The 22,947-nt window shown below is 37.6% G+C and overlaps 1 protein-coding gene and 1 pseudogene across 1 annotated transcript; one reads left to right on the top strand and one right to left on the bottom strand.

Annotated features, from left to right (window-relative positions):
- Positions 1–237: 237 nt before the first annotated feature.
- LOC120078437 (inositol 1,3,4-trisphosphate 5/6-kinase 4) lies at positions 238–22,457 on the top strand. The gene is made up of 12 exons (XM_039032712.1): positions 238–552; positions 4,261–4,296; positions 4,601–4,796; positions 6,677–6,771; positions 9,102–9,170; positions 11,740–11,942; positions 20,033–20,183; positions 20,600–20,713; positions 20,990–21,052; positions 21,177–21,316; positions 21,407–21,563; positions 22,126–22,457. Exons 1-12 carry the CDS (start codon positions 412–414, stop codon positions 22,267–22,269), a joined length of 1,509 nt encoding a protein of 502 aa, XP_038888640.1. The 5' UTR covers positions 238–411; the 3' UTR covers positions 22,270–22,457.
- LOC120078438 lies at positions 9,915–10,826 on the bottom strand (annotated as a pseudogene).
- Positions 22,458–22,947: the final 490 nt, after the last annotated feature.

Raw genomic sequence — 22,947 nt, 5'->3', positions numbered from 1 at the left:
ATTAATAAATTAGTAACTTTCTTTTTTTTCAGTTACCATCAAAACATAAAATCTTAAATACATTCATTCTAAATCCTTTTCGTTTTAAACAAAGTAATTTGTAATTTAAAATAATTTCTCGAATTTCATGATAAAAATATTTTGGAACTTTCATAAGTACATATTTATTTCTGTGAAAAATTTAAGGGCATTTTTTATAATTTAGGGAAAAAAAAACCCAATAAAAAGTGCAACTTGGCAGCCTTCTTTACAGGTACAGGATGCCACCTTTGTACTTGAACCTCGTCTCCATGAGGCAAAACTGCGGCGAACATGGATGGGTTGGCGTCGGCGATGAACTGAATCAAAGGGAGTAAATGGAATACTAGAGGATTCTGTACTGTTTTCTTCCAATTGTCTACTCTTTCAATCATGGTTGGGCAAGCGGTGAAGGGAGTAATACTGGATGATTCTGTACTGTTTATCAGTTCTGGTGGCAACAATCCCAAGCATTCACTACGACCCGCTGCCGATGCTCTCCTCCGCTACCTCCGTTATTCCATGTTTCGAACGGTATCTCTCACTTTCCCACTGCACATTTGATTTTGTTTATAAAATTTGAGTATACAAGTGGGATCGATGTTCTTCATTTTCCTTATTGTGATATGTTTATGTTTATGTTCTTCTAGACACGCTTCCCATTTGTCTTTTGCTTAATAATCATGATTATGACTCATGAAATTGGGGAAAGAAAGAAGACAAATTTGAAACAGAATTAATGTTAAACCTATTCAATGTTTTCTCAATATTCTCTGAATCATATGTTCATTTGGTTCACAGGATGGAACATATACATTATGGGTATGAAATTGGGAGTGGGTAAACAATAGTGTTCAATTATTATTTAGTTTAAAGTGTAAGCGCTGATAGACTGGTGTACCTGGCTTGCCTGCAGAGAAGAGACAAAAAGAAATGGTAGAGGAGGAATGAATTGTTTTGTACAACCCCCATCAAATGATCATAGCCTTCCCGTGTCATTACCCCTCCCTTCAAGGAAAATTGACCTTGAATTGATAACGTCAATAGTTATTGTCTGATCAATTCTGTGATCTTCCCCACCAGCCCGTTGATAAAAACTGGGGTGTATGCTAGGGATTCTGTAGGATGCTATTGGACTTGACGAGCCTAGGTTCCTTACATAATAAAATCAGTTAACACCTTATGGGAGCTCACCATTGGGTTGGTTCCTCGACTGGTGATGAGCCTATGTGAATTGAACTTGTGTACTGAGCTAGGTTGGTAGCTTGAGACTTGAGTGATGGTGACTTAGTCCTTGATTAATGAAGTGTAGGCAGCTTGCTTTGAGTAATGTGGTCATACTCTTGTAAGTGATTATTAACTGTTTGCACTGTCAAGAATAAGATTGTCTGAAACTTTAGCCTCCATCATTTTCTTATGGCAACCAATTTTACAGGGCTGGGGATACTTTTAGTCTTAATCACTTGGGCCTCACTAAGGATTGACATGCTATCAATTATGACAATGCTAGCGTTTTTGGTTACTGTGCATTAGGTTCTGGGATTGGCATGCCTCTTTGAAAACTTTAACTATTCTCAACTATATGGGCTAAATGACTCAAGCTAACACCCTTCAAGTTACCTGTGCACTCTTGGCATTGTAAGAGACTTCCCCACTATGCCCATTTGGTTCACGTGCACCCTCGATTTCAAATTCTAGTATTTCTCCAATAATCTAAATTTGCCTATGCTAGGGACACTCATTTGGCTGGTTTAGCTACGTCAAATTCTTCAAGATTTTTTTGGCCACAATTGAAAAAAAGATGTAACCAATTTTTTTTAAGATGTTGCTATATTTGCCAAACCTTTAAGAGTTCTAGCCAAAATACTGGACTTTATACATGTTTGCCAATTGTCAATCCCACACTCCATTTTGGAAGATCTCTCAATGAATTTTATCCTAGGACTTCCTAGGACACAATGGGGGCCATAATTCTATTCAAGTTGTGGTTGATCATTTTAGCAAGATAAAAGGCTGATTCTTTGAATCTTGCTATTCTAATTTTTTTTTTTTCTAGAAATTGACTGTCTTCATGATATCCAAAGTTTATTGTTTCTGATCGGGATGTAAAATTTATGAGGTTTTTTTTGTTAGTCCTTGTGGAAAAGATTTGGAACAGGTTTACTTTTTAGCACTTCAAGCCATCCCCAAACTAATAATCAAACAAAGGTGACAAATAGAACCTTGGGGAACTTAATTCGATGTTTAAGTGGTGATATACTGAACCAATGAGATGGGATCTTGTCTTGGCTCAGCCAGAATTTGCTTTTAATCATATGACAAATCAATCAACGGGAAGTCACCATTTGAGATAGTTTACACTAAACTCCCACAAATTACTTTTTTCTGATATTGACCTCAGTGTTGAAGCAAATCATATCACTTTGGACTTATCTATCCTTCCTTCTAATATTGATCTTAGTGTTGAATCAGATCATATGACAAGTAGGATCAAGGAAATTCATGAAGAAGTTCACTGCCATCTCGAGGAATCCAATGCTTAGTAGAAATAGAATGTCAATGCTCACATAAGATCTTAGATTTTTTAAGTTGGTGATGATCTAGTCATGTTCCATTTGAGGAAATGAAGCCTTCACGCCGGACACCATACCAAGATGACTAGTAAAAAGATTAGCTCATTTCAGATTTTGTAGTGCCTACAAACTTGACTTTCCCCCTTTGCCCATTAGTCCATCACTCAACGTTTCAGATCTCTTTGATTATCATTCCCCTTGACGACTTTTCCATGGCTGACTAATCTCATGATCGAGTTTTTCTTTGGGGGGGAAGGATTTGACGCAGGATCATCTTGATGTTCTTGACCTTTCTTGACTTTTCTTGTATTACTTCTTGGTTTCTTTTTAATCTTTATCAAGTAGCTTTGTTTCTTTAAATTCTTGGTCAAGTTCTTGTATCTATAGTGGTTAGGATCTAATTTACTAACCATTCACCTTCGCTACTAGTTATATCCTGGTATTCTGCCACGTCTATAAATATGGTAGCCTCTTGTATTTTTGGGCATTATTGAATAAAACTTGAGGTATTAATTTTACTTGTGCAGTTCACTAACTAGACTACTAACCTTAAAAATTTCTCTGGGCAAGATCACTAAGCCATTACCACCCTAAATAAAGGGCACTTATATCAATTTCTAATAAGAACAAATAAGAGAAAACGAAGCTACTAAGCCACATCAATGTGCTAGCCAAGTCAAGATCGAACTCCTTAAGAAATCAATCCCAAACTGCATTAGCTAGATCTCAACTCCGAAGAATATGACCAAGATCATCTGTTTCCCTCCTACAAAGAATGTAACACAATAGACCAATCAAATTGGGCACCTTCCTTGACACCTAGTCCAATGTGTTAGACTTGTCCGTGGATCACTTTTCGAAGATAGTCGAAGGATGTTGAAGGATCTCTTTCAAGGATTATCTCTTTTTGAAGATAGTCAAAGGATGTTGTATCTTTTGGGTTCTTCATTCTCCAGCTTCCTACCCTCTTCTTTTGGTTGATTACATAATCTTGCTGCATCTTTGTTTTGTGTGCATGTTCTCAAGCTTAGTTGGTGTTAAAGTTCTTATGTTACTGCTTTGGTTTGAAAGAGTTTAGCAGTTTATACAGGATAAGTCTCTTCCTTGGATTGCACGCTTCGTTTCAACTCGAGTTCAAACCTCTTCACGTTTGATCTGAATTGATTTTATTTCTTAGGTTTAGTCCTTTTCTTTTTGTTGAACTCATTTTGGTAGTTTTAGTATTTTAGTTTGGTTTCGTTGTACTTCGACTTTGAGCATTAGTCTTTGTTCATTTTATCAATGAAGGAAACATTTGTTTGCTGTTAAAAAAAAGAAAACTTGTTTGTGGATCCCCTTCTAGAAAAAGGCAAAGCTAGGGACTCAGAGAGAGAGGGGTTGACCAGCAAAAGAACAAAGGATTAAAATGAAAAATCGTCAGTCGAATTAGGACTCCAAATACGCACACCCCTTATCTAAATTAGTAAAAGGTGGAAAATGACATGAAGGCAAAACTAAGCCAGCTAGGAAAAGTTTGACCAAGAACTATTCTGGACATCCCTTAAATGAACGAGACTCCTACATCATAGATTAGAATAATTATACTTTGATCAACGTTTGCTGTATAAAACTCTGTTGTTTATGATATCATTTTAATAATTGACCTGGCAACTGGTTTTCATTTTGGCAGGGAATTTCTTCCAGGTTGGACTCTTCAGATTGTAAGGTGGATTTCATTTTACTTTGTTTGGATACCCCTTTCCTAAGCATACTATGAGGACAATGATGTGATATGTTGACATAATTCTACATCTAAGAAATTATTGCAGTACTCAGATAACATTTAAATAAGCTGCTCTCTTTGAAAAAAGAAATCATGTTGCTTGTTGGTAGTTGAATATCCAGAAGTTCCAATAGTTTTTATTATTAGTATTTTGATGTCGAAAATGACCCTCCTACTATCCTACTATGCAATATGTAGACATTGTTACTCTTACATAGCTATTGATATAAATATCATCTTGTTATAGGATATTATCAAAGAGAAAGCAGAGTCTCACTCAATCGATTTCTTCTCCTTGAGTGCATTTTTGACAAAAGATGATATTAATGAAATCATGCTATCATGGGGGGATGTTTGCAACTCTATCTTGTATGTCATCTCAAGTGAGAGGAAGGATGATATCAATCACCTAATTGATCAGGGATGGCTCGTTGTTGTTTTGAGTGAGTACAATTTTATTCCTTTTATTCGACATTCATGGTTCTTTCATGGCTTCTTCTTCCAGAATGAGCTACTATGGGCTCTTTGTTTCTGTGGGTAGATGTAGGATTGAGCAGAAGATCTTTGTAATAGAACTCGATTCAAAAGGAGATTAAGTTAGAGCTAGAGGAGTGCTGAATTCTTTTGAATTCTCTGAGAAGTTGATTGTAGTCTAGTTCTTGATATGCTTCCAGACCTCTTTATTGTTTACATGAATTTAAGTTTCCTTGATAAGATAAATGATGGTGACAACTCCTTTTGGATGAAAAAGGTCACTATTAAAAGGGCTTTGCAGAAGTCACACAAAGAGAGGAATCAAGTATTGTAGTGAGTTCCTCGTAATACAAACAGTTAAGGAAGAGAGCTTTCTGAAATTTCATAGACAGAGAACAAATAAGTTTTCTTACTGGTTTGATGAAGGGAAAGAGAGAGCTTTCCTTTCTCTCTTCAATCTTCATACTGGAGAGAGGACATTGTTTACTGGGAGATGACCTCTGAAGAAGTACGTTTTCTTTCTCCCTCCCCAAAATTAATTCTCAAAAGCCCTAGTGGAACCGACAAACTGCCCTACCACACCCCACTTCCCTCTTTCATTTTCTTCCTTTCTTTTTATTTATTATTATTATTTTTAATTTTATATATACATATATTTTGTAACTAAAGCATTACCATATTCCTTTCTTTTCTCCTTATTTTCAGAAACTGGTCCCTTTTTCTTGATTATGTGATGTGGTTAGCTGAGATCACAATAAACTTGAAATTTTAAGTTGACCTCTTCTTCTAAAGATATATGTATATGGCCACATATTTTTTCAAGTATTGAACATGAAAACATATATTCATAGATTTAAAAAAATTTGAAAACAAAAACGTCCCACAATGTTCATTTCCATCATGTCCATGTTGTTTCATATATATAACCCGTCCTCTGTGTATGTCTAGTGTCAGCACTTCTTAGGTTGGTAAGATCTTCAAGATCTTTAATTATCACTTTTTAAAAAAGTTTAAAGGAGTATATATTTCGAGTCCAGCTTCTGTGTGGAGAAAAGTTTAGAATCAAAGTTAAATGATCATGGAATATGCATTAATTTGTAAAAATAATTCTTTAGAGTATTTGGTTTGACAAGAGCCAATAAGCTTCGAAAGAAAAGTCTTAGATTGGTTTGAAAGGTGGGATTTGGCAAGTGCTACTTGGTGGTTACCTCTTTCAAATCCTTCTACTCTTTTTATTTCTTTAATGGGTATTTATAATTTTATGCTTTGGTCAATGATTGTATTTGAATTCTAACAATGAGTATTTGTCTTTTTAATAAAAGAAAAATAGTTGAAATTAAGGAAGACAAATGGTAGGGCTAATCTTTGAATAAATTCTCCATGCGCATTTGATTGTCAACAGCCTTGAAGTTCTGTAGTGTGGGTCTCTTGGGTGAGAACTGAGAAGCCAATAACTAGCAGATGATGGACCATGTCCAAGGCCTTGCATGTTACCATTAAAATTCTATGACTGAAATGATTGAAGGACTATGCTAGGTAAATTTCTATGGTGTATATTCCTAGAGGAAGAAACAAAGAAATTATCGGTCCATATGACCTCCATTGAATTCTCCTGTACTAAAAGTTACAAAAGATTGCAGAGAAATTCTGTTTGTAGTTTAAACTTTACTGTTAGCTGTGACATATCCTATAGTTCATTGGATTTTTTTCCTGCTGCTGTATGCCAACTTAATAAAAGAAAATGAAAAGGGAGAAATGATTGGTTTTTCGTGCTATTTGAGGCTACTCAAGCAAGACAGTACAATAACACTTTAGTGTGATGTGGTTGACAATGGTACTTTGCTTTCAGATGTTCAAGATGACAGTGCATGTGAAAATTTGGGAATGATTTGTATTAGCAAGCTAGAAGAGTTGCCTTTGAGCATCTGTCGCTTAAATAGGAAGGTACTCCCTCTCTTGTCCTTTTGTTCTGATAATATTAGATTCATTTTAATATGCTTCTCTATAAAGAAAATGAGAAACTGAGGTTATCATGTCTATTTAGGACTATTAGTTTAATCTACTTTCTTGAAGGTGTAAAAAACTATGGTACCAACCTTTTTCAGTAATTTACATGGAGCATCAATTATGGAGATGAATTTAGGTAAAAAGTGAGGTTTTAACTTAACTTTCCATGCGAAAATATAGAAATAAACTAAAGAGAATGTAAAAATAGCAGGAGAAACCGTTATGTAATTTCATCAAGTCAATAAAAAGCCACACACACCCACACACATATATAGGTTGAGAAGGGAAGAAAACTCCCGCACTAACACAATAAAAACCAAAGTAGGAGGAGGGAAAATAACCTACTTCTTTTAAACCATGTCAGGGCCTGACGTGGCTGCATTATATATCTTAGCCTTCTTTAAAGTCATGTCAGTTAGGCTGCACTAACACAATACACACACACACACACACATATTGGCCTTCTTTGAAGCCATGTTAGAGCTTAGGATCAATAGGGGTAGGTGTTAAGATATAGGTATTAATTTTTCTCGCAGAAGCTCAGGAGTTGGGTTGAGGGGTTGAGTTGTGAAGTAGGTTCTGTTCCCTCCTCCTACTTAAGGCTCCCTCTTGGAAGCAATACAAGACTGTCTCGTTTTGGAATTTGGTGGTGGATAAGGTTAGGAAAAGATTGGCCTCTTGGAAGCACTTCTTCTCCAAAGTTGGTAGATTGATGCTTATTTGGTTTGTTCTAAGTAGCATCCCTATCTACTATTTCTCACTGTTCAGAGCCCGTAATTTGATATGCAAGATTATCGAGAAGCTCAAGCATAATTTCCTAGGAAGGGGTTGATATTAAGGGGTAGAACTGGTAAGATGAGACACTGGTGAGAAGTCTTAGAAATTGGGAATTTAAAAACTCCAAACAAAGCCTTGTTGGTTTAGGCCTTGGCATTTTTCCCTTGAGCCTAAGACTCTCTGGCATAGGATTATTGAGAGCGAGTATGCCCTCACCCTTTTGAGTGGTTGTCGGGTGGAGTTGTTAAAGTCACCTTCCAGTATCTGTGAAAAGATATTTCTTATGAACTCCCCTCTTTTTCTTGCCTTGTCCATTGTGTGGTGGAGTAAGGGAAAGAACATACTTCTGGGAGAATTAATGGGTGGGGGATAGATCCCTTTGCTCTTTGTTTCCTCGTCCTCCTTAAAAATCATTTCGTGACTTTTTATGGTCTGGACGCGAAGCTTTGGTTCTTTTTCTTCTAGTTTTAGACGGTCGCTGACTGATAGAGAAGTGGCTGATGTTTCCTCTCGCCTGTCTTTGATTGGGGAATGCAGCTTTAGGATTAGGAGAAGAGATTTTTGTGTAGAGAGCTTGGACCTTTCGAGTGAGTTTTCTTGTAAATCATCTTTTCTGGATTGGTTGTTGAGGAAGTTAACAGCGTTTGTGGGGGCTTATTTGTTGCATTATGTGTCGGAAGGTAGAGGAAGACTTGGATCATATTATGTGGAGATGTTTCTTCCAAGTTTTGATTTGATTGAGATTGTTTCTTCCAAGTCCAGACTTTTGGCTTCATGTTAGCCTGTCATAGGGATGATAGTGATATGGGAAGAGTTCCTCCTCAGTTAGCCTTTTCGTGAAAATGGGCCAATTTTTATGGCTTGTTGAGGTGTGTGCTATTTTGTGAGATCTTTGGGGTGAGTTTAGAGGTTACTTCCCTCTTGACTTGGATTGTTTCTTCCGATTTACTTTTGGAATCTCAACCATTTGGAGGGTTTCTCTTGTAAAGGCTTTGGGAGAACCCACATGTCTTGGTTTTAGTTGTAGGAGTTGGATCCTGTGGTAATGACTCTGTTTCTTGATGATTGTCAAATATTTTACTTGCATCAATGTGGTAATGTGTTGAAGCTATTCTGAGACTCTAAAGTCAGAAATCTGCAATAACAAGAAAAGGAAAAATCGAAAGTCAAAGTTATACCACCAACAATTGAAAATTGGACGTGTATTCAAAGTGTAAGGTGCCTTGGATTGTTTCCTCTTCTGTACTTTGAGCATTAGTCTCATTTCATTAAATCAATGAAAATCTTGTTTCTATTCTAAAAAAGGTATTTGTTTCAGTTATGTTGTAAATGGACATCATGTTAATCTGATGCCTTGGATAGCAATTGATTACTACATATTGTTCTATCATCGTGTAGATTTTATTTTCTTTTATTATTATCATTTTTTTTTCAATCAAATCTAGTATCCTACATCTCTTATCGGCCTCTCCAATTCACATTGCTAACAGGCAGTTGACAGTAGCATCCTTGTAGTTGGTTACACAATGAAGCCTTCACGTGAACTTGATTTTTCTAAGGTGAGCATTCTTATATATATTTAAATATATATAGGCATTCTTCTAAGTTGATTGTCTTACAAACAATATGATTGATCCTTTGTATGGTATTGTTTATGTTTTGTTGCATTGGTTATTTGGGAAAGTACTTTAGTACAAGTATCAGAATATATGTGCTTCACGGGAACTTAGTTTCTCTATTACTTTGTACCACTAGAATCAATTTGGTAACATTCCTCAAATCATTGGCAATTAGTAACTCTCTCTCTCTCTATATATATGAACGCACCATTTTTTTCCCCAAACTGCTTAGTTCTGCCAATTATTGTTTTTGTTGTTGTTATGTATTCTGAAAAGAGAAAGGGAACAACCCAAGGGCAAGGGGTAGATGTTACCCCTCCCTGGAAGAAACAACTATATAAAACCCATCCAAACCAAGTTAATCAGCGGTACATACAGGCTTTTATAAGCTAGGGACCACAAAAAGATTAACTTTGTTTGGGACTTTGAATTTCCAAACCAAGTTAATCAGTGACACATATAGATTTGACTCCCTCTTTATTAGATTCAAGAAATTGGATTTAACAGTAAAGCTACCAGATGGGTTTGTCCACATTTTTGTCACTATTGTTTTCCGTTTCCACAGCCCAAATGTTTAGGAAATCGAGCAGTCACTACATTCTGCAACTCTCTATCAGAAAGAGGTCTTCTAATCCCCAAGTCCCAAGTTTGTTGATCACTGACCCAAAAGTCAACAATGGAAACGTCTTTTTTAATTGTAATGAATATAAGGGAATTTGGTAGCCAGAGATTTTGCACCACCATTTGTCCTCCTGGAAACTTGATTCGCCTACTATTTCCCACCACAAAATCTACAAAGCTGAAAAAAACGTATGTCCATAATATCGGACCACAGTCATCACCAATGGCAGTCCCGGGCAAATCCTCTCTCCGCCAAATGGAATAAGCTCAAAGCTTTGCCATCTGACATCAATGTTCGATCCCAAAAACCTCTCCAATTCAAACGATTCCGGATGCTCCCAACTCATTGAATCTCTTTCAATCACCCATGCATTTACCAAAATCCGAGCATCTATAGGGATTGTGAAACCTGCAATTTCCACTTCTTGTTGCGCCTTGTGCGGTAGCAACAATGGAGCTGCGGGATGTAATCGGAAAGTTTCCTCACCACCACTTGTAGATATGGCAGCCTCGAAATGTCCGCTTCCTCCATTGCTGCTTCCATCATTTCCGACACATACTTCTTGAAATCTCTTGCTAATTCAAAATTCAGATTTGTTAAATCAACAGAGAAAATTGTGTTGGAGAGTAGATTCAACGTAGTCGCAAACACTAACCTCCCTACATCCACTGCCTCGCCTTTCAATGCACATTTCCGAACAATCTCCACTAGCTCTTCCACTTTCTTCCGACGAAGATTCTTTTTGGAATCCAGAATTTTCCCGCAAACAACATATTGTTGCAAATTTTGCTAACGTTCCTCCAGAGAGGAGCAACAGAAATCCACACAAATCTAGTTTCGTCATGGCCATGAGCTTTCAATGCATCTGGAATGGCTTTGTTACACAAAAACTGATTGTTCATTTGCAAGACCTCTTTAGCCATCGCGGAAGAAGAAACCACAATGGTTGTAACTCGTCTGAGTTTCAGACTCATAATTGGACCATGTACCTTAGTCCGGGAGTTAGCTTCGATGTAGTTATCGGTTTCGATTTATTAGAAGGGTAGTCAGAAAGTGAGGATGCAATTGCAGGTCCAAAACTCCATTATTGATTGTGTAATGCTATAATTTTTTACTCATTGCCTCTCATTTTTATAGTTTGGAATACGACCAAATACGAGAAAATCCACTCCCAATTCCCTTCAAGAAAAATATCGGACCACAGTCGCTATCTTCCTTTCCTTTTAGAAATTTTTGAAGCCCGACCCTATGATCGTACCATAGATAGCACAAATAACTTTCTCCATAAGGTTTCCTCCTCATGGGTGTATCTCCATAACCATTTGGCCTCTTTGGTGGAGAGAACCAATCTTGTGGCCTCTGTATTGAGTAGGTAATGTTGTCCATTTCCAAGCCACAAAGTGGGAGACCAGTTTAAAAGCACCACCGATCCAAACAGGATATCTAATGATTTTTTGTAAATGATTAATCACCTTCAAGGGGACTCTCATGGGGGAGAAAAAGTAGCAAGGGAGACTATTCAGCACCGAATGGGTCAGGGTCAATCTACCTCCTCTGGATAGAGAGACTTCTCTCCATTTCCCCTTTTTTCATAAACATGAAGATCTTGGGTATTTTTGCGAAGGAAATACCCTTATGCTTCTTCCTTATGTTCATTTTTGCAACCTGTAGACTATCCCTCTGTTGCTCGTTTTTACTAATTGGCACGCAATCAAGTAATCTCTTCCTTTGATAGTTGAAGTTTGATTTTCGATTTAACTTGCATTCTGTTCACAACAGCTTTGTACTGTTATGTTAGTGCTTGCTAATTCCTTTATTGCTGGGCGTTTTATGTGTTATTTGTATTCGGGTTGGTTTGAAATTAATTCATTTCTCTGAATGTTGCAGAGGGGTGCCTTTCCTCTGTATCCTACTGACAATGGGTTGATTTTCATGCCCCTGACGTTTGATCTCCCTTTATCATCTCAATTGCCTGAGGTTGACATGATTCTCCATAAAGCAACAGATGAAATTCTATATGTTGAGCTTAGCAACTCTTCAGATCTCTCTAACAAAATAACCTACTCCAGTAGAATGCAGGAATTGCAAAGGTAACATTAAGATTCATTGAATCATGTTATTCAATAAAAAACATTTCCCGGAATTATGGTACTTCTATTTTATATGAAGTGGTGACGTCACAGAACGCTTGTGGAACACTAGGGGGTTGTCCTTTTTATATTGTCATTCGTCATACATTTTTGTTTGTTTTCTTAAGAAATGAATCCTAACAATTTGATATATGAGCATTGATTCTGGCCATGGGTATATCCAGAATTAGTGTTAAAGGTTAACAAGGTTGCTGTTCAAAATGAGAAATATTGCAGAACCAATGCAATTAGCGTTAGTTGAGATGAAGAAATGGAGTATAGAGTATTCTGGATGTAGAACTCCGCTGATGAATAAATAAAAGCTGTAAAACGTTGGAGTTTACAGGGGAAAGAATACCAGAAAAACTTGATTGGAAGTGGCAATGATAAGAATTCATTCAACCAATTTAAAGCCAACAAATGACGACAGCAGAGGGAGATTCAACAATGTCCAAGCCAAATGAGGTCTAAATGTCCCTCATAAATGATAGTTATCACAAACCTTATTAATTTTGATCTTCTGTAGTTCTTTTTTTTTTTTTTTTTTTTGTTTTTTTGGAGGAGGATCGGTTGATCAAGAGCACAGTAAGGGGAATATCAGGACTTTTATTGGGATATTCATAGTGGCATAGTTTTAATTACTAATGAAGGTTGTTGGAGCAGAGTGGTTATAAATAGAACAAATATGGAATTTGGTGGGTAGACAAAATTTGGGCAATTAATCCATTGTGGAAAAGAGGACACCCATGAAAAGTTATATCACTGTGTTTTTCCTTTTTATATTGTGATACAATTTATGTAATTTTTTTTCCTTGAGATTAAGATCATAACAATTTGGTATTAGACTGTTAGCACCCTTGGGAGTGGATATTGATTTGAAGAAAAAATTGTTTGGAAAACTAATGATCGAATTACGTATTCTGGCTTCTGTTTCTGCTCCTGTGTTATTGGTTGATGGTAGGTTTCTTGTTGGAGTTTCTGTGCTTAGCCTTGGTTTTAGTCATGTCTTGCATGCCAGCGAGTATTCTGGAAAGAATGACTTGGGTTCATGTAGCTACTATAGCTCATCTTGAGTTTCTAGCCTGCCTTGTGTTGGTAGGAAATGCCTATGGGCAGAATTTATCAGTGGTGGTATTTCTCCTTGAGACAATTTTAGATCATGGAACCCCTTCCTCACCACCCAAAAAGAAAAGAAAGGAAGAAAAAAAAAACTTGGTGCTGCTGTTGGGCATCCTTAGAAGTTAGGCGAACGAGTGGTCTTGTAGGATTGGTTATAGTGTGTCATCAACCGCCTCCCACTTATCCTACACATCAGGGTTATCACTTTGAAGCTACAGTTAAGCTGCAAGGGGCCTTACAGGCATCATTGATGATGATCTGGGAGAGAGTTAATCAAGAGATTCCACCCGAGGGATTCCTTGCAATATCAAAGAATGAAGGAGAAGGACAAATTGAAACAGAAGGGGTGGAAACTTGAATGTCAGGAGTTGCACACCAAGCGAATTATGAGGGAGTCACCAGATACAAGGCACAACAGAATGCTACCAAGGGCAGATATGGTTAGGTTGAGGAAGGATGGAGGATGAATGCACAAACGATCGAAATTTCCACTTGACTTGAATGGGTTCATCTCATCTCATTTTTGAGAATGTTTTGAATAGGAAGAAAAGGTAAACTAAGCAGAAAGCACAGTTGGAGAGTTTCAGTAGTGAAGAAATTGTCGTGAACAGGAGTCAGTAGAGACTAAGGTGAAGGTTGGTCACAAAGAAGAGGGAGATGGAAGAGAGTAGACATATCCCCGTGAAGTGTTAAGGAGAAGACCTTCGAAGGGAGTGGGGCTCATGGGTCTTGAAAAGGGTGCAGCAGCATTAGCATCGGACTGGATTTTAAAAGCATAGTAGAGTTCGTTCATTCTCTTTCGAAAGCACAAAACAAGATGGACAGGGTGTGAATTAAATGTTGGGGTTGAGTTTTAGTAGTTGGGTTTCCAATATTTGAGTGGTTGTATAAGTAGGCTGAACTATTCTAAAAGAAGTAAAAAAAAAAATAAATGAAAGGCTAAATTAAACAAAATATCCTTGAACTTTGCATGTTGTGTAAAAAATACTGAAGTTTTAAAAATACCCTAGAACTATCAAAAAGAGTTCAAGAATACCTTGTCTTTACTTTTGGATAAACCATTAATGTTTTATTTCAAACATAACCTTGAACTTTTTAAAATTACAAAAATACCCTTGAACTTTCAAAAGTATAAAAAATACCCTCAAACTTTTTTAAAAAACTTCTAAAATATCCTTACTTTTAATTAACATAGGAATATCGTTTCCTTAAACAAAAAATCATATGAATACAAACCCTTATTACTCGAAAATGTTCTTGAATTTTCAAATGCATTAATACTCCTAGCTTACAAAAAAAAAAGGTTTAAGAATGCTCCTAGCATTAGTATAGAAATGCTAAGTCGTACATAGAAGTAGAGGAGATTGGGGAAATGGAAGAGGGAGATAACGGGGTGTAGATAAACAGTAAGAGCACATTTAACTTTTTTAAAATTAATATAAGATTGTGATAGACCCCCGATCATTGAAAGATATATGAGAAGAGAAAGAGAGGGTGAATAAAGGAATTGAGTTTGTTATAAGGGGTGGGGTGTGTAACGGTTTGTGTGGGCCTAAGAGGAAATATTCGGTTAGTTAGAAAAACTGGCTATTTAGGGCAGTGAGGAAGAAAAGTTGTGCATCTTTTTGCATTATATTGAGTATAGCTTGAAGAGCTTGTGAGGGAAGGGAGTCTCGGCTCCCTTGGCAATTTTGCCTATATAGTGAATACATAAACTGAGTTCTATCATTGTGATATTAGAGCCAATCTTCCTCGGGGGATGGTGAAGAAGGGGGCCTGAATGATAGCGATCGAAGAACAATTCACCTTGCTACAAGTGGGAATGGAGGCATGAATGGATCAACGTTTTGCCGAAATGGATTAGCAATTTGTGGAAGGGCAATGTGCAACAAAAAAAGTGATGGATAAAGGCTATGAACGAGTCGATTGAATAGAAAATGTTGTCTGCCTTGGAGGCATGGTCAAGAAGAGGAGGAACGGTAGATGGAGGGTCAATGTCCGAGTTGTTGGAGTGAACATTGACGGAAAAAGGAAAACAACCCATGAATGAAGGCAAAGGACGAATAGGGAGTAAAATGGAAAAAGAAAAGCGAGAGGTACCTCTTTTCGATATGCGATTGCGGAAGCCTAAGATGCCAGATTTCAAAGGAGAGGTGGGAGAGTATCTGCTGGGAGGGTTCCACTGAGTTGAGCAGTATTTCGTGGTAAATCGCCTGATGGAGAAGGATAGGCTAGAAGTTGTGATCCTATGTTTCGAAGGGATGCCCTGGAGTGGCATCATTGGGAGGAAGAAAGGACGCCGATGGACTCTTGGGCAAGGTTCAAAGAACAACTCCTGCATTTCTTGCCGGCGAAGGAGGAAGACCGATGAGCTCAGTTTCTCACATAAAGCGGGAGGGGACGGTGCGAGCTTATCGGAGGCGATTCGAGCAACTATCTTGGCCTCTAAAAGACTGTCTGATTGAAATGAGGATGTTTAAATTGGTGGGTATCAAGGAGAAGATGAGGATGGCCTAGCTAATTGAGGATATTGAAGAAGCCTGAAGAATTGAATGGGGAGGAGGCAGGCCAAGCCCAAACCAACCCACCAAAACAAGCAGACAGACTGCAGCAATGACCTAGACTACCAAGCCCATCGGATCGACGTCGACTCTGGGTTATTTCCAATGGCAGCTCAAACTATTTCTCTCAGCCCTAATCGAAGCTTGTGTGCTTCGTCAAATATGGTAACCTTGTGCGATATCAATGGAAAAACATTCACAACAGGTTCTTTCAAACATCTATCTGACAGTGAAATGCAATCACGAAGGGACAAGGGATTGTGTTACCGTTGTGACGAAAGATACACGTCTGGCCATTGCTGCAAAAACAAGGAGTTAAATCTCTTAATCTATAATGATGAGGGAGAGATCATTGCTGAAGGGAACGGAGAAGGGCTCACTGCTAAGGAAGTTCCCGAACCCACTCTGGAAACGTTAGATATGGTCTCGACAGAAGCTGAATCGGTCGAATTGTCTCTTACCTCCCTGGTAGGATTGGACTCTCTAAAAACGGTGAAGCGGATGAAATCCAAAACCTTATCAATACTTGCCCGAAAATTCGGGAGGTATTGTGGTGGTATCAATCGATGTTCTGACCAATCAAAGGTTTACCACTAGCTAGACGCCATGATCACGCCATTGAATTGAAACCGGGGAGGGTCCTGTGAATGTTCGACCCTATCGTTATCCCCAATTCCAAAAGGATGAGATCGAATGTCTGGTAGAGGAAATGCTTACGGCGGGGATAATACAGTCAAGTACTAGCCCATTCTCCATCCCAGTCCTATTGGTTAAGAAAAAAGACGGCAGTTGGAGATTTTGTGTGGATTATCGGGCCCTTAATCAAGCGACCAGTTGTTGATGAGCTCATCGATGAATTGGCAGGTGCGAATGTCTTCTAAAAAATTGATCTTAAGTCTGGGTCCGGTTATCATCAGATACGGGTTACACCAAGAGACGTTCATAAGACAGCTTTTAGGACTCATGAGGGACATTACAAGTTCTTGGTTACACACTTCGGGTAGCGTAACGCGCCATCTACGTTCCAATTAGTTATGAATGATCTCCTAAAGCCACACCTATGCATATCTACAGTGCCTCAATTCATGAGTATGTGGAACACCTCACAGTTGTGCTAAGGTTGCTATCGGAGAACAAATTCATGGCCAACTTCAAGAAGTGTACGTTTGCAGTATCCACAATTGAATACTTGGGACACCTGATTTCCACTAAAGTGGTAGCAGCTGATCCCTCTAAAATAGAGTCTATGAAACAGTGGTAGACACCTACAACACTCAAACAACTGCGAGGTTTTCTTGGTTTAACTGGATATTACCGCAAGTTTGTAGCCCGTTATGGATCAATAGCATTCCCACTCTCACTTAGCTACTCAAGAAGTACAATTTTCATTGGTCTGATGAAGCTCCATCGGCTTTTGATGCCTTAAAGACAGCAATGACTGAAGTTCTCGTGTTGGGTTTACCCGACTTCACGAAACCATTTGTGGTTGAAACGGATACATCTGGCATTGGGGTGGGAGCCGTCCTGATGCAACAAGGCTGTCCTCTTGCATTCTTTAGTCAAGCTCTTCCATTGACCTATCGATTAAAACCTGTATATGAAAGAGAGTTAATTGCCATTGTCCTGGCCGTGCAAAAATGGAGATTGTATCTGTTGGGGCGTCGATACACAATACAGACAGACCAGAAAAGCCTTAAATTTTTGCTGGAACAATGAATTATTGCCGGGGAATATCAAAAGTGGGTGGCCAAGTTAATAGGATATGACTTTGTAATCGAATACAAAAAAGGATGGGAGAATGCTGCAGCAGACGCTTTATCTTGAATTCCATCAACACTCGAATTTTCTGCGCTTAGCTTCATTGAGAACATTAACACTGCTATATTTATAACTCAAGTAGATCAAGACGAAGAGTTGTGAAAGATTCACCTAAGTATTCAGAATGGTGATCCAAGTCTGACGGGATACTCATTGAAGGGAGTCCTGTTGTTGTATAAACAAAGGATAGTGTTGCCCATTAACTCTCCTACGATCCCTCTTTTGCTTCAAGAATTCCATAATAATTCGATTGGAGGCCACAACAATGCTATTAAAATGTATCAGCGTATGAAAAGGGAATTCTTCTGGAAAGGTATGAAGGCTCGTGTGCGCTCTTTCATGGCAGATTGTTCAATGTGCCAGCAAGCTAAGTACTTGTCGCTTGCTTCCGTGGGGTTGTTGCAACCCTTGCCAATTCTGGAGATGATATGGACAACATTTCCATGGACTTCATTGATGGCCTACCTAAATCTGAGGGGTTCAATTCTGTACTAGTGGTGGTGGATAGACTGTCGAAATATGCCCATTTTATTGCTTTAAGACACCCATACACAGCAGCCACAGTGGCCACGATTTTCCTTAAAGAAATTTTGAGGCTCCATGGGGTACCTAACAACATTATTTCAGATAGAGACAAGGTACACAAGTCTTTTTTGGGAGGAGTTATTCTGTTTGGTGGGTACCCAGCTGAAGAGAAGTACAACCTATCACTCTCAAACTGATGGTTAAACAGAAGTGGTGAATAGAGGGTTAGAGGCATACTTGCGATGTTTTGCTATGGAGTCACCTAAGAAGTGGGTAAAATGGCTAGCTTTGGCCGAATATAATTATAACACATTGTTTCATCACTAAAGAAGACTCCGTTCGAGGTCGTCTATGGTAGACCCGTGCCACCTTTAATATTGTATGAAGCTGGGGCTGCTGTTGTAGGCATGGTCGATAACCTTCTCAAAGATTGTGATGAGATGCTGAAACAATTGCGTGCCACGTTGGCTCGAACACAATAATGGATGGTTCACTAGCTGATACAAAACGAAGAGATGTGGAGTTTGCCATTATGGATTGGGCGTACGTTAAACTCCGACCCTACCGACAAAGCACCCTATTCATCCACAAACATCCTAAGTTGGTGCCTCGATTCATCGAGCCTTATCAGATTATCGAGCGCATCGAACCGGTGGTCTACAAACTTGATTTACCAGCCAACATCAATATCCACTCGGTCTTCCATGTCTCCCAACTTCGAAAGGAAGTAGGTTCAGTTCTGCCCAAAATTGCAAGGCCCCCTTTGCTGAACAACGATGGCCTCTTACATCCTTAACCGGATTCAGTCCTCGGTATACGCAAGGTTGGAGCTATAGTGCTCTCTCCTAATGACTTTGAAGTTCTGATCCAGTGGAAGGATATGTCACGAGAAGACGCTACATGGGAAAATGGCCTCCAAATTACGGAACAATTTCCGGATTTTCCCCTTGAGGACAAGGTGGTTTTTTGGGGGCAGATAGCAATAGACCCCCGACCATTAAAAGATATATGTGGAAGAGAAAGAGAGGGTGAATTAAATGTAAAAAATCAACATGAAGGAATTGAGTTTGTCACTGTGTGGGCCCAAGAGGAAGAAAGGTCGGGCATCTTTTTGCATTGTATTGAGTATAGCTTGAAGAGCTTGTGAGGGAAGGGAATCTTGGCTCCCTTGGCAATTTTGCCTAAATAGTGAATACATAAGCCGAGTTTTATCAGATTACTAATGCAATCTTTTGTAAGTTTAATGGTATTTTAGGAACAAGGTATTAATGGTTTCAGTTCATATATTAATAGTAAGGGTAGTTTTGAGCTTTTCTTTAAGTTTAAGAGTATTTTTTGAAACTTTTGAGAGTTCAAGGGTAGTTTTGTTTTCTTTAAGTTTAAGGATATTTTTTGAAACTTTTGAGAGTTCAAGGGTAGTTTTGAAACAAAACACTAATGGTTTCTGTCCAAAACTAACGGTAAGGATATTTTTGAACTCTTTTTGAAAGTTCAAGGGTAATCATGCAACTTTTGAAAGTTCAGGGGAATTTTTGACATGAAGTGCAAAGTTCAAGGGTATTTTGTATAATTTAGCCAAAATTTAAAAAAAAAAATTGAGGGGATAAAAGATGGGAAGAAGTCATCCGAGTTTTCTCTCCATCTACAATTGTTTTGAATCTTTGTTTAACTATGCCTTGAGGAAAAAAGTGTATTTTGGGATGGGGTAATGTCAAGAATATCTTTAAGACGGTGGTTCTAAACATTATTAGGGTACTGAGATTATAGTAGTCATTAGCCAAAAAGTTAGTAGGAGGCAGTCGGTTATAAAAAGAAGATATGGAAGAGGATGAAGGTAGGCAATAATGCAGTGGTTTATGTACTTTCAATGCAATTTCTAGGGACTAACAAACTCCTGCTAGCATACACTTCAGTTCATGACTAATATAAGTTATGAGATCCCCTCCCTCCCTCCTTAATGATGTTCCTAACAAACTCTTTACTCAGAAATGGACTTTTAAGTAATTCTTAATTTGTATGCTCGCACAGGTATATTGAAGTCCACCCAGATTTATGCGTAATTGACCCACTTGATAATATAAAACCTGTATTGGATCGGGTGGAAATTCAACAGATTCTTCTCGGACTGGAGGCTCTCAAATCTGAAGGCTGCATAATCAGGGGTCCTTATTTTCTCAAGGTCTTATTCTTGTCATGTTTCTCTAATATTTGAAGGATCCGAGGTTGGTAATCAAATGTCGCCAATTCTTAGATTTCTGTCGGAAGATAAATGAAAATGTTCTGAGCCATTCCTCGTGTGGCCTCTTATTTATGATTTACATCAATCATTAAAGCTTGAAAATTTTGGAACAAAAAGAAGTGATTGAGATACACATTAAATTTTGTGGATCCATGTTTCGTCGCTCTGCTTTTTAAGAAAATCACCATATGATAGATAATTTAAGGGGTTTGAAAATTCTTACCCCAATAGACCTGGTATCCTGTAATCTCCAAGTAAATGCATGACGAATTGTTTGTTTGGTCCTGTCCTATGTTGTGTGGAACGTGTGGAGTTTCCTCCTATTAAACTTATGTGCGTGGTGCCTAACTATGCAGGTTGGTAATTTTAATGAGGCTAACTTGGTGCAAAAGCTATCTGAAGCTAAACTATCTCTTCCTTGTATAGTGAAGCCGCAAGTTGCTTGCGGAGTTTCTGATGCTCACAAAATGGTATTTATATGTTTCTTTTCTTCAATTATTATTTGTTAATTTGATTTTTTGTGTTGTAAAAGCAGAATATATGTGCCTTGCTGGACTGGTATCTTGCATAACGCTGAATGGTTGCCTACAGAACATTGAATTATGTTTACCTTTTCTTTTCCCCCTTTTTTGTGGAGAATATTACGTTTCTGCCATCTCAAATTAGGTTCTTTTCATAACCTATATGCCACTCCAGTATAAGAATCATTCGCTTAGCAGAAATTTTTGTAATCTGTCATGTAACAGGCAATAATTTTTTACGTTGAAGATATCAAGAATTTGGATGTTCCTCTTCCAGCTATTATTCAGGTGAGAAATCTCATGAGATCTTTGACGAGTTATCCCCTTGACCTCTATTAACCTGCTAACTTATATTCTTCTTGTGGTACATTGATTAAAGACTTTTTGGAAATTGTCGGTGCTGAAACTGCAGGAATACGTGGATCATTCATCAACTCTATACAAATTTTATGTACTAGGTGAAAAGATTTTTTATGCAGTTAAGAAGTCGACACCGAACATAAGTGCATTGATCAATTTAAACCAAGGTGTTGGACCGTTGGTCTTTGACAGGTTGCACTTTTGCTCAATTAGTTCTCTTTGTAGGTCTATAATACATCTTACGATAATGAAGTGACATAACATTATCGGTTTTATGCACAGCTTAAAATCTCTGCCCATTGCTAATGAAAGCCAGCAGCATTTAGAAGGCAAAAGTTCTGATAATAAAAACAAGGACATGAATATTGAGCTTGTCCAAAATTCTGCAAACTGGCTTAGGAGAGTACTTGATCTTTCAATCTTCGGTTTTGATGTTGTTGTAAGTAATTCTTCTTCTCATCTTTATTTTGTTCATTTAATATTCTTTTTCCTATCGACCTTATGGGAGAGGGTTTGTTTATTTATGTTTCATGATTATCCAATCAAGGAAGTTGCCTATTGGATCTGTCAATTTCCCATTCTTCCATAATTCTGGACTGAAAGGATTCATCACATTTTTTAAGACGAGTCACTTCATTGGTTAGGCTGTTTTGAGATTGCTCGAGCCAAAACCTCCTCTTGGTGCTCTCTTTCCAATATTTGTAGAACTATTCAATTCAAGTCATTAGTTTAAGATGGAGCGTTTTGTTTCTTCTTCTTCTATTAGTTAGCATGTAATCTCTTGCTAAGTTTTTGCATTGTACTTGATTTCATCTCTCGTTGGTTATTTCTTTTTTCTCTTTTATTGTATTTTGAGCATTAGCATCTTCAATAAGGAGGTTTGTTTCCGTTTGGAAAAAAAATTACATACCAGCAGTATGCTTTGAGGCAGTGGATCCACCGGGATTTGTTGGAAGATGATTTGGTTTTTAATGCATTAAAGATTTGGGTGAAAATTTCAGGTTGAAGACAAGAGTGGGGATCATGTTATTGTGGATGTAAATTATCTGCCTTCTTTCAAGGAAGTTCCTGATAACATTGCAATACCTGCCTTCTGGGAAGCCATCAAGAACAAGTATGAAAACTTCAAAAAACTAAGCACTTGACTCTTTCTTCTTATCTTGTGAGCAAATTGTATTTTAGGCTATTCTAAATAAAATTTAACTAGTGTTACTATGTGGGTTATGATTTGAAATTTCAGGACTTTAAAAGAGAGAAAATAATTTCAAATTACTATTACTATTTGAGGTTAAAACTAATCGATAAGAAAGTTAACATTTGGCTCGTTTGTCCATATAGTTTTGCAGATAATTATATTTTCCTTCGATAGATCGTGTTTGTTTATACAATGACACATTCAATTAGTTTAAATGGAAAAACAAAAGAGTTTATACAATATAAGTTAATAAAAGAGCGAGATTGAATTAAAAAGAAATAAGGAAAATTACATTTTTAGTTTATGAGTTTTTAGGTATAAGTTTGTTTGGTTCACTTTTTAATCCTCGAATATCCGAAAAGTAATTCTCTTTTGTGCCTTTTCTTGTCACATAATGCAAGCTCATTCCAATTGATATTATCGATAAACTCTTTTAAGTTTTATTTTGAAAGAAATGAGAGTGTTTGACAATTTTTCGAAGTAACTTTTAAAATGTATTTTAACTAGATTTTATCGAAAGGATTTAAATAAAAATGAATGAATATTTTGACAGATATTTTTTCCTCTTGTCAATCTAAATAGGTCATTAATTTTTTGAGCTTTGGAGGATGATCAAAGGAGGAAGGTA

Source organism: Benincasa hispida, chromosome 5, assembly GCF_009727055.1.
Source record: "Benincasa hispida cultivar B227 chromosome 5, ASM972705v1, whole genome shotgun sequence".
Classification (NCBI taxonomy): domain Eukaryota; kingdom Viridiplantae; phylum Streptophyta; class Magnoliopsida; order Cucurbitales; family Cucurbitaceae; genus Benincasa; species Benincasa hispida.
This window is presented reverse-complemented; position numbering and strand designations above follow the sequence as displayed.

Coding starts and splice junctions, on each gene's coding strand:
- LOC120078437 (XM_039032712.1), top strand. CDS start 412: ATGGTTGGGCAAGCGGTGAAGGGAGTAATACTGGATGATTCTGTACTG. Junction 9,171..11,739: donor GTGAACTTGATTTTTCTAAG/GTGAGCATTCTT, acceptor TGAATGTTGCAG/AGGGGTGCCTTTCCTCTGTA. Junction 21,053..21,176: donor CTCTTCCAGCTATTATTCAG/GTGAGAAATCTC, acceptor CTGAAACTGCAG/GAATACGTGGATCATTCATC.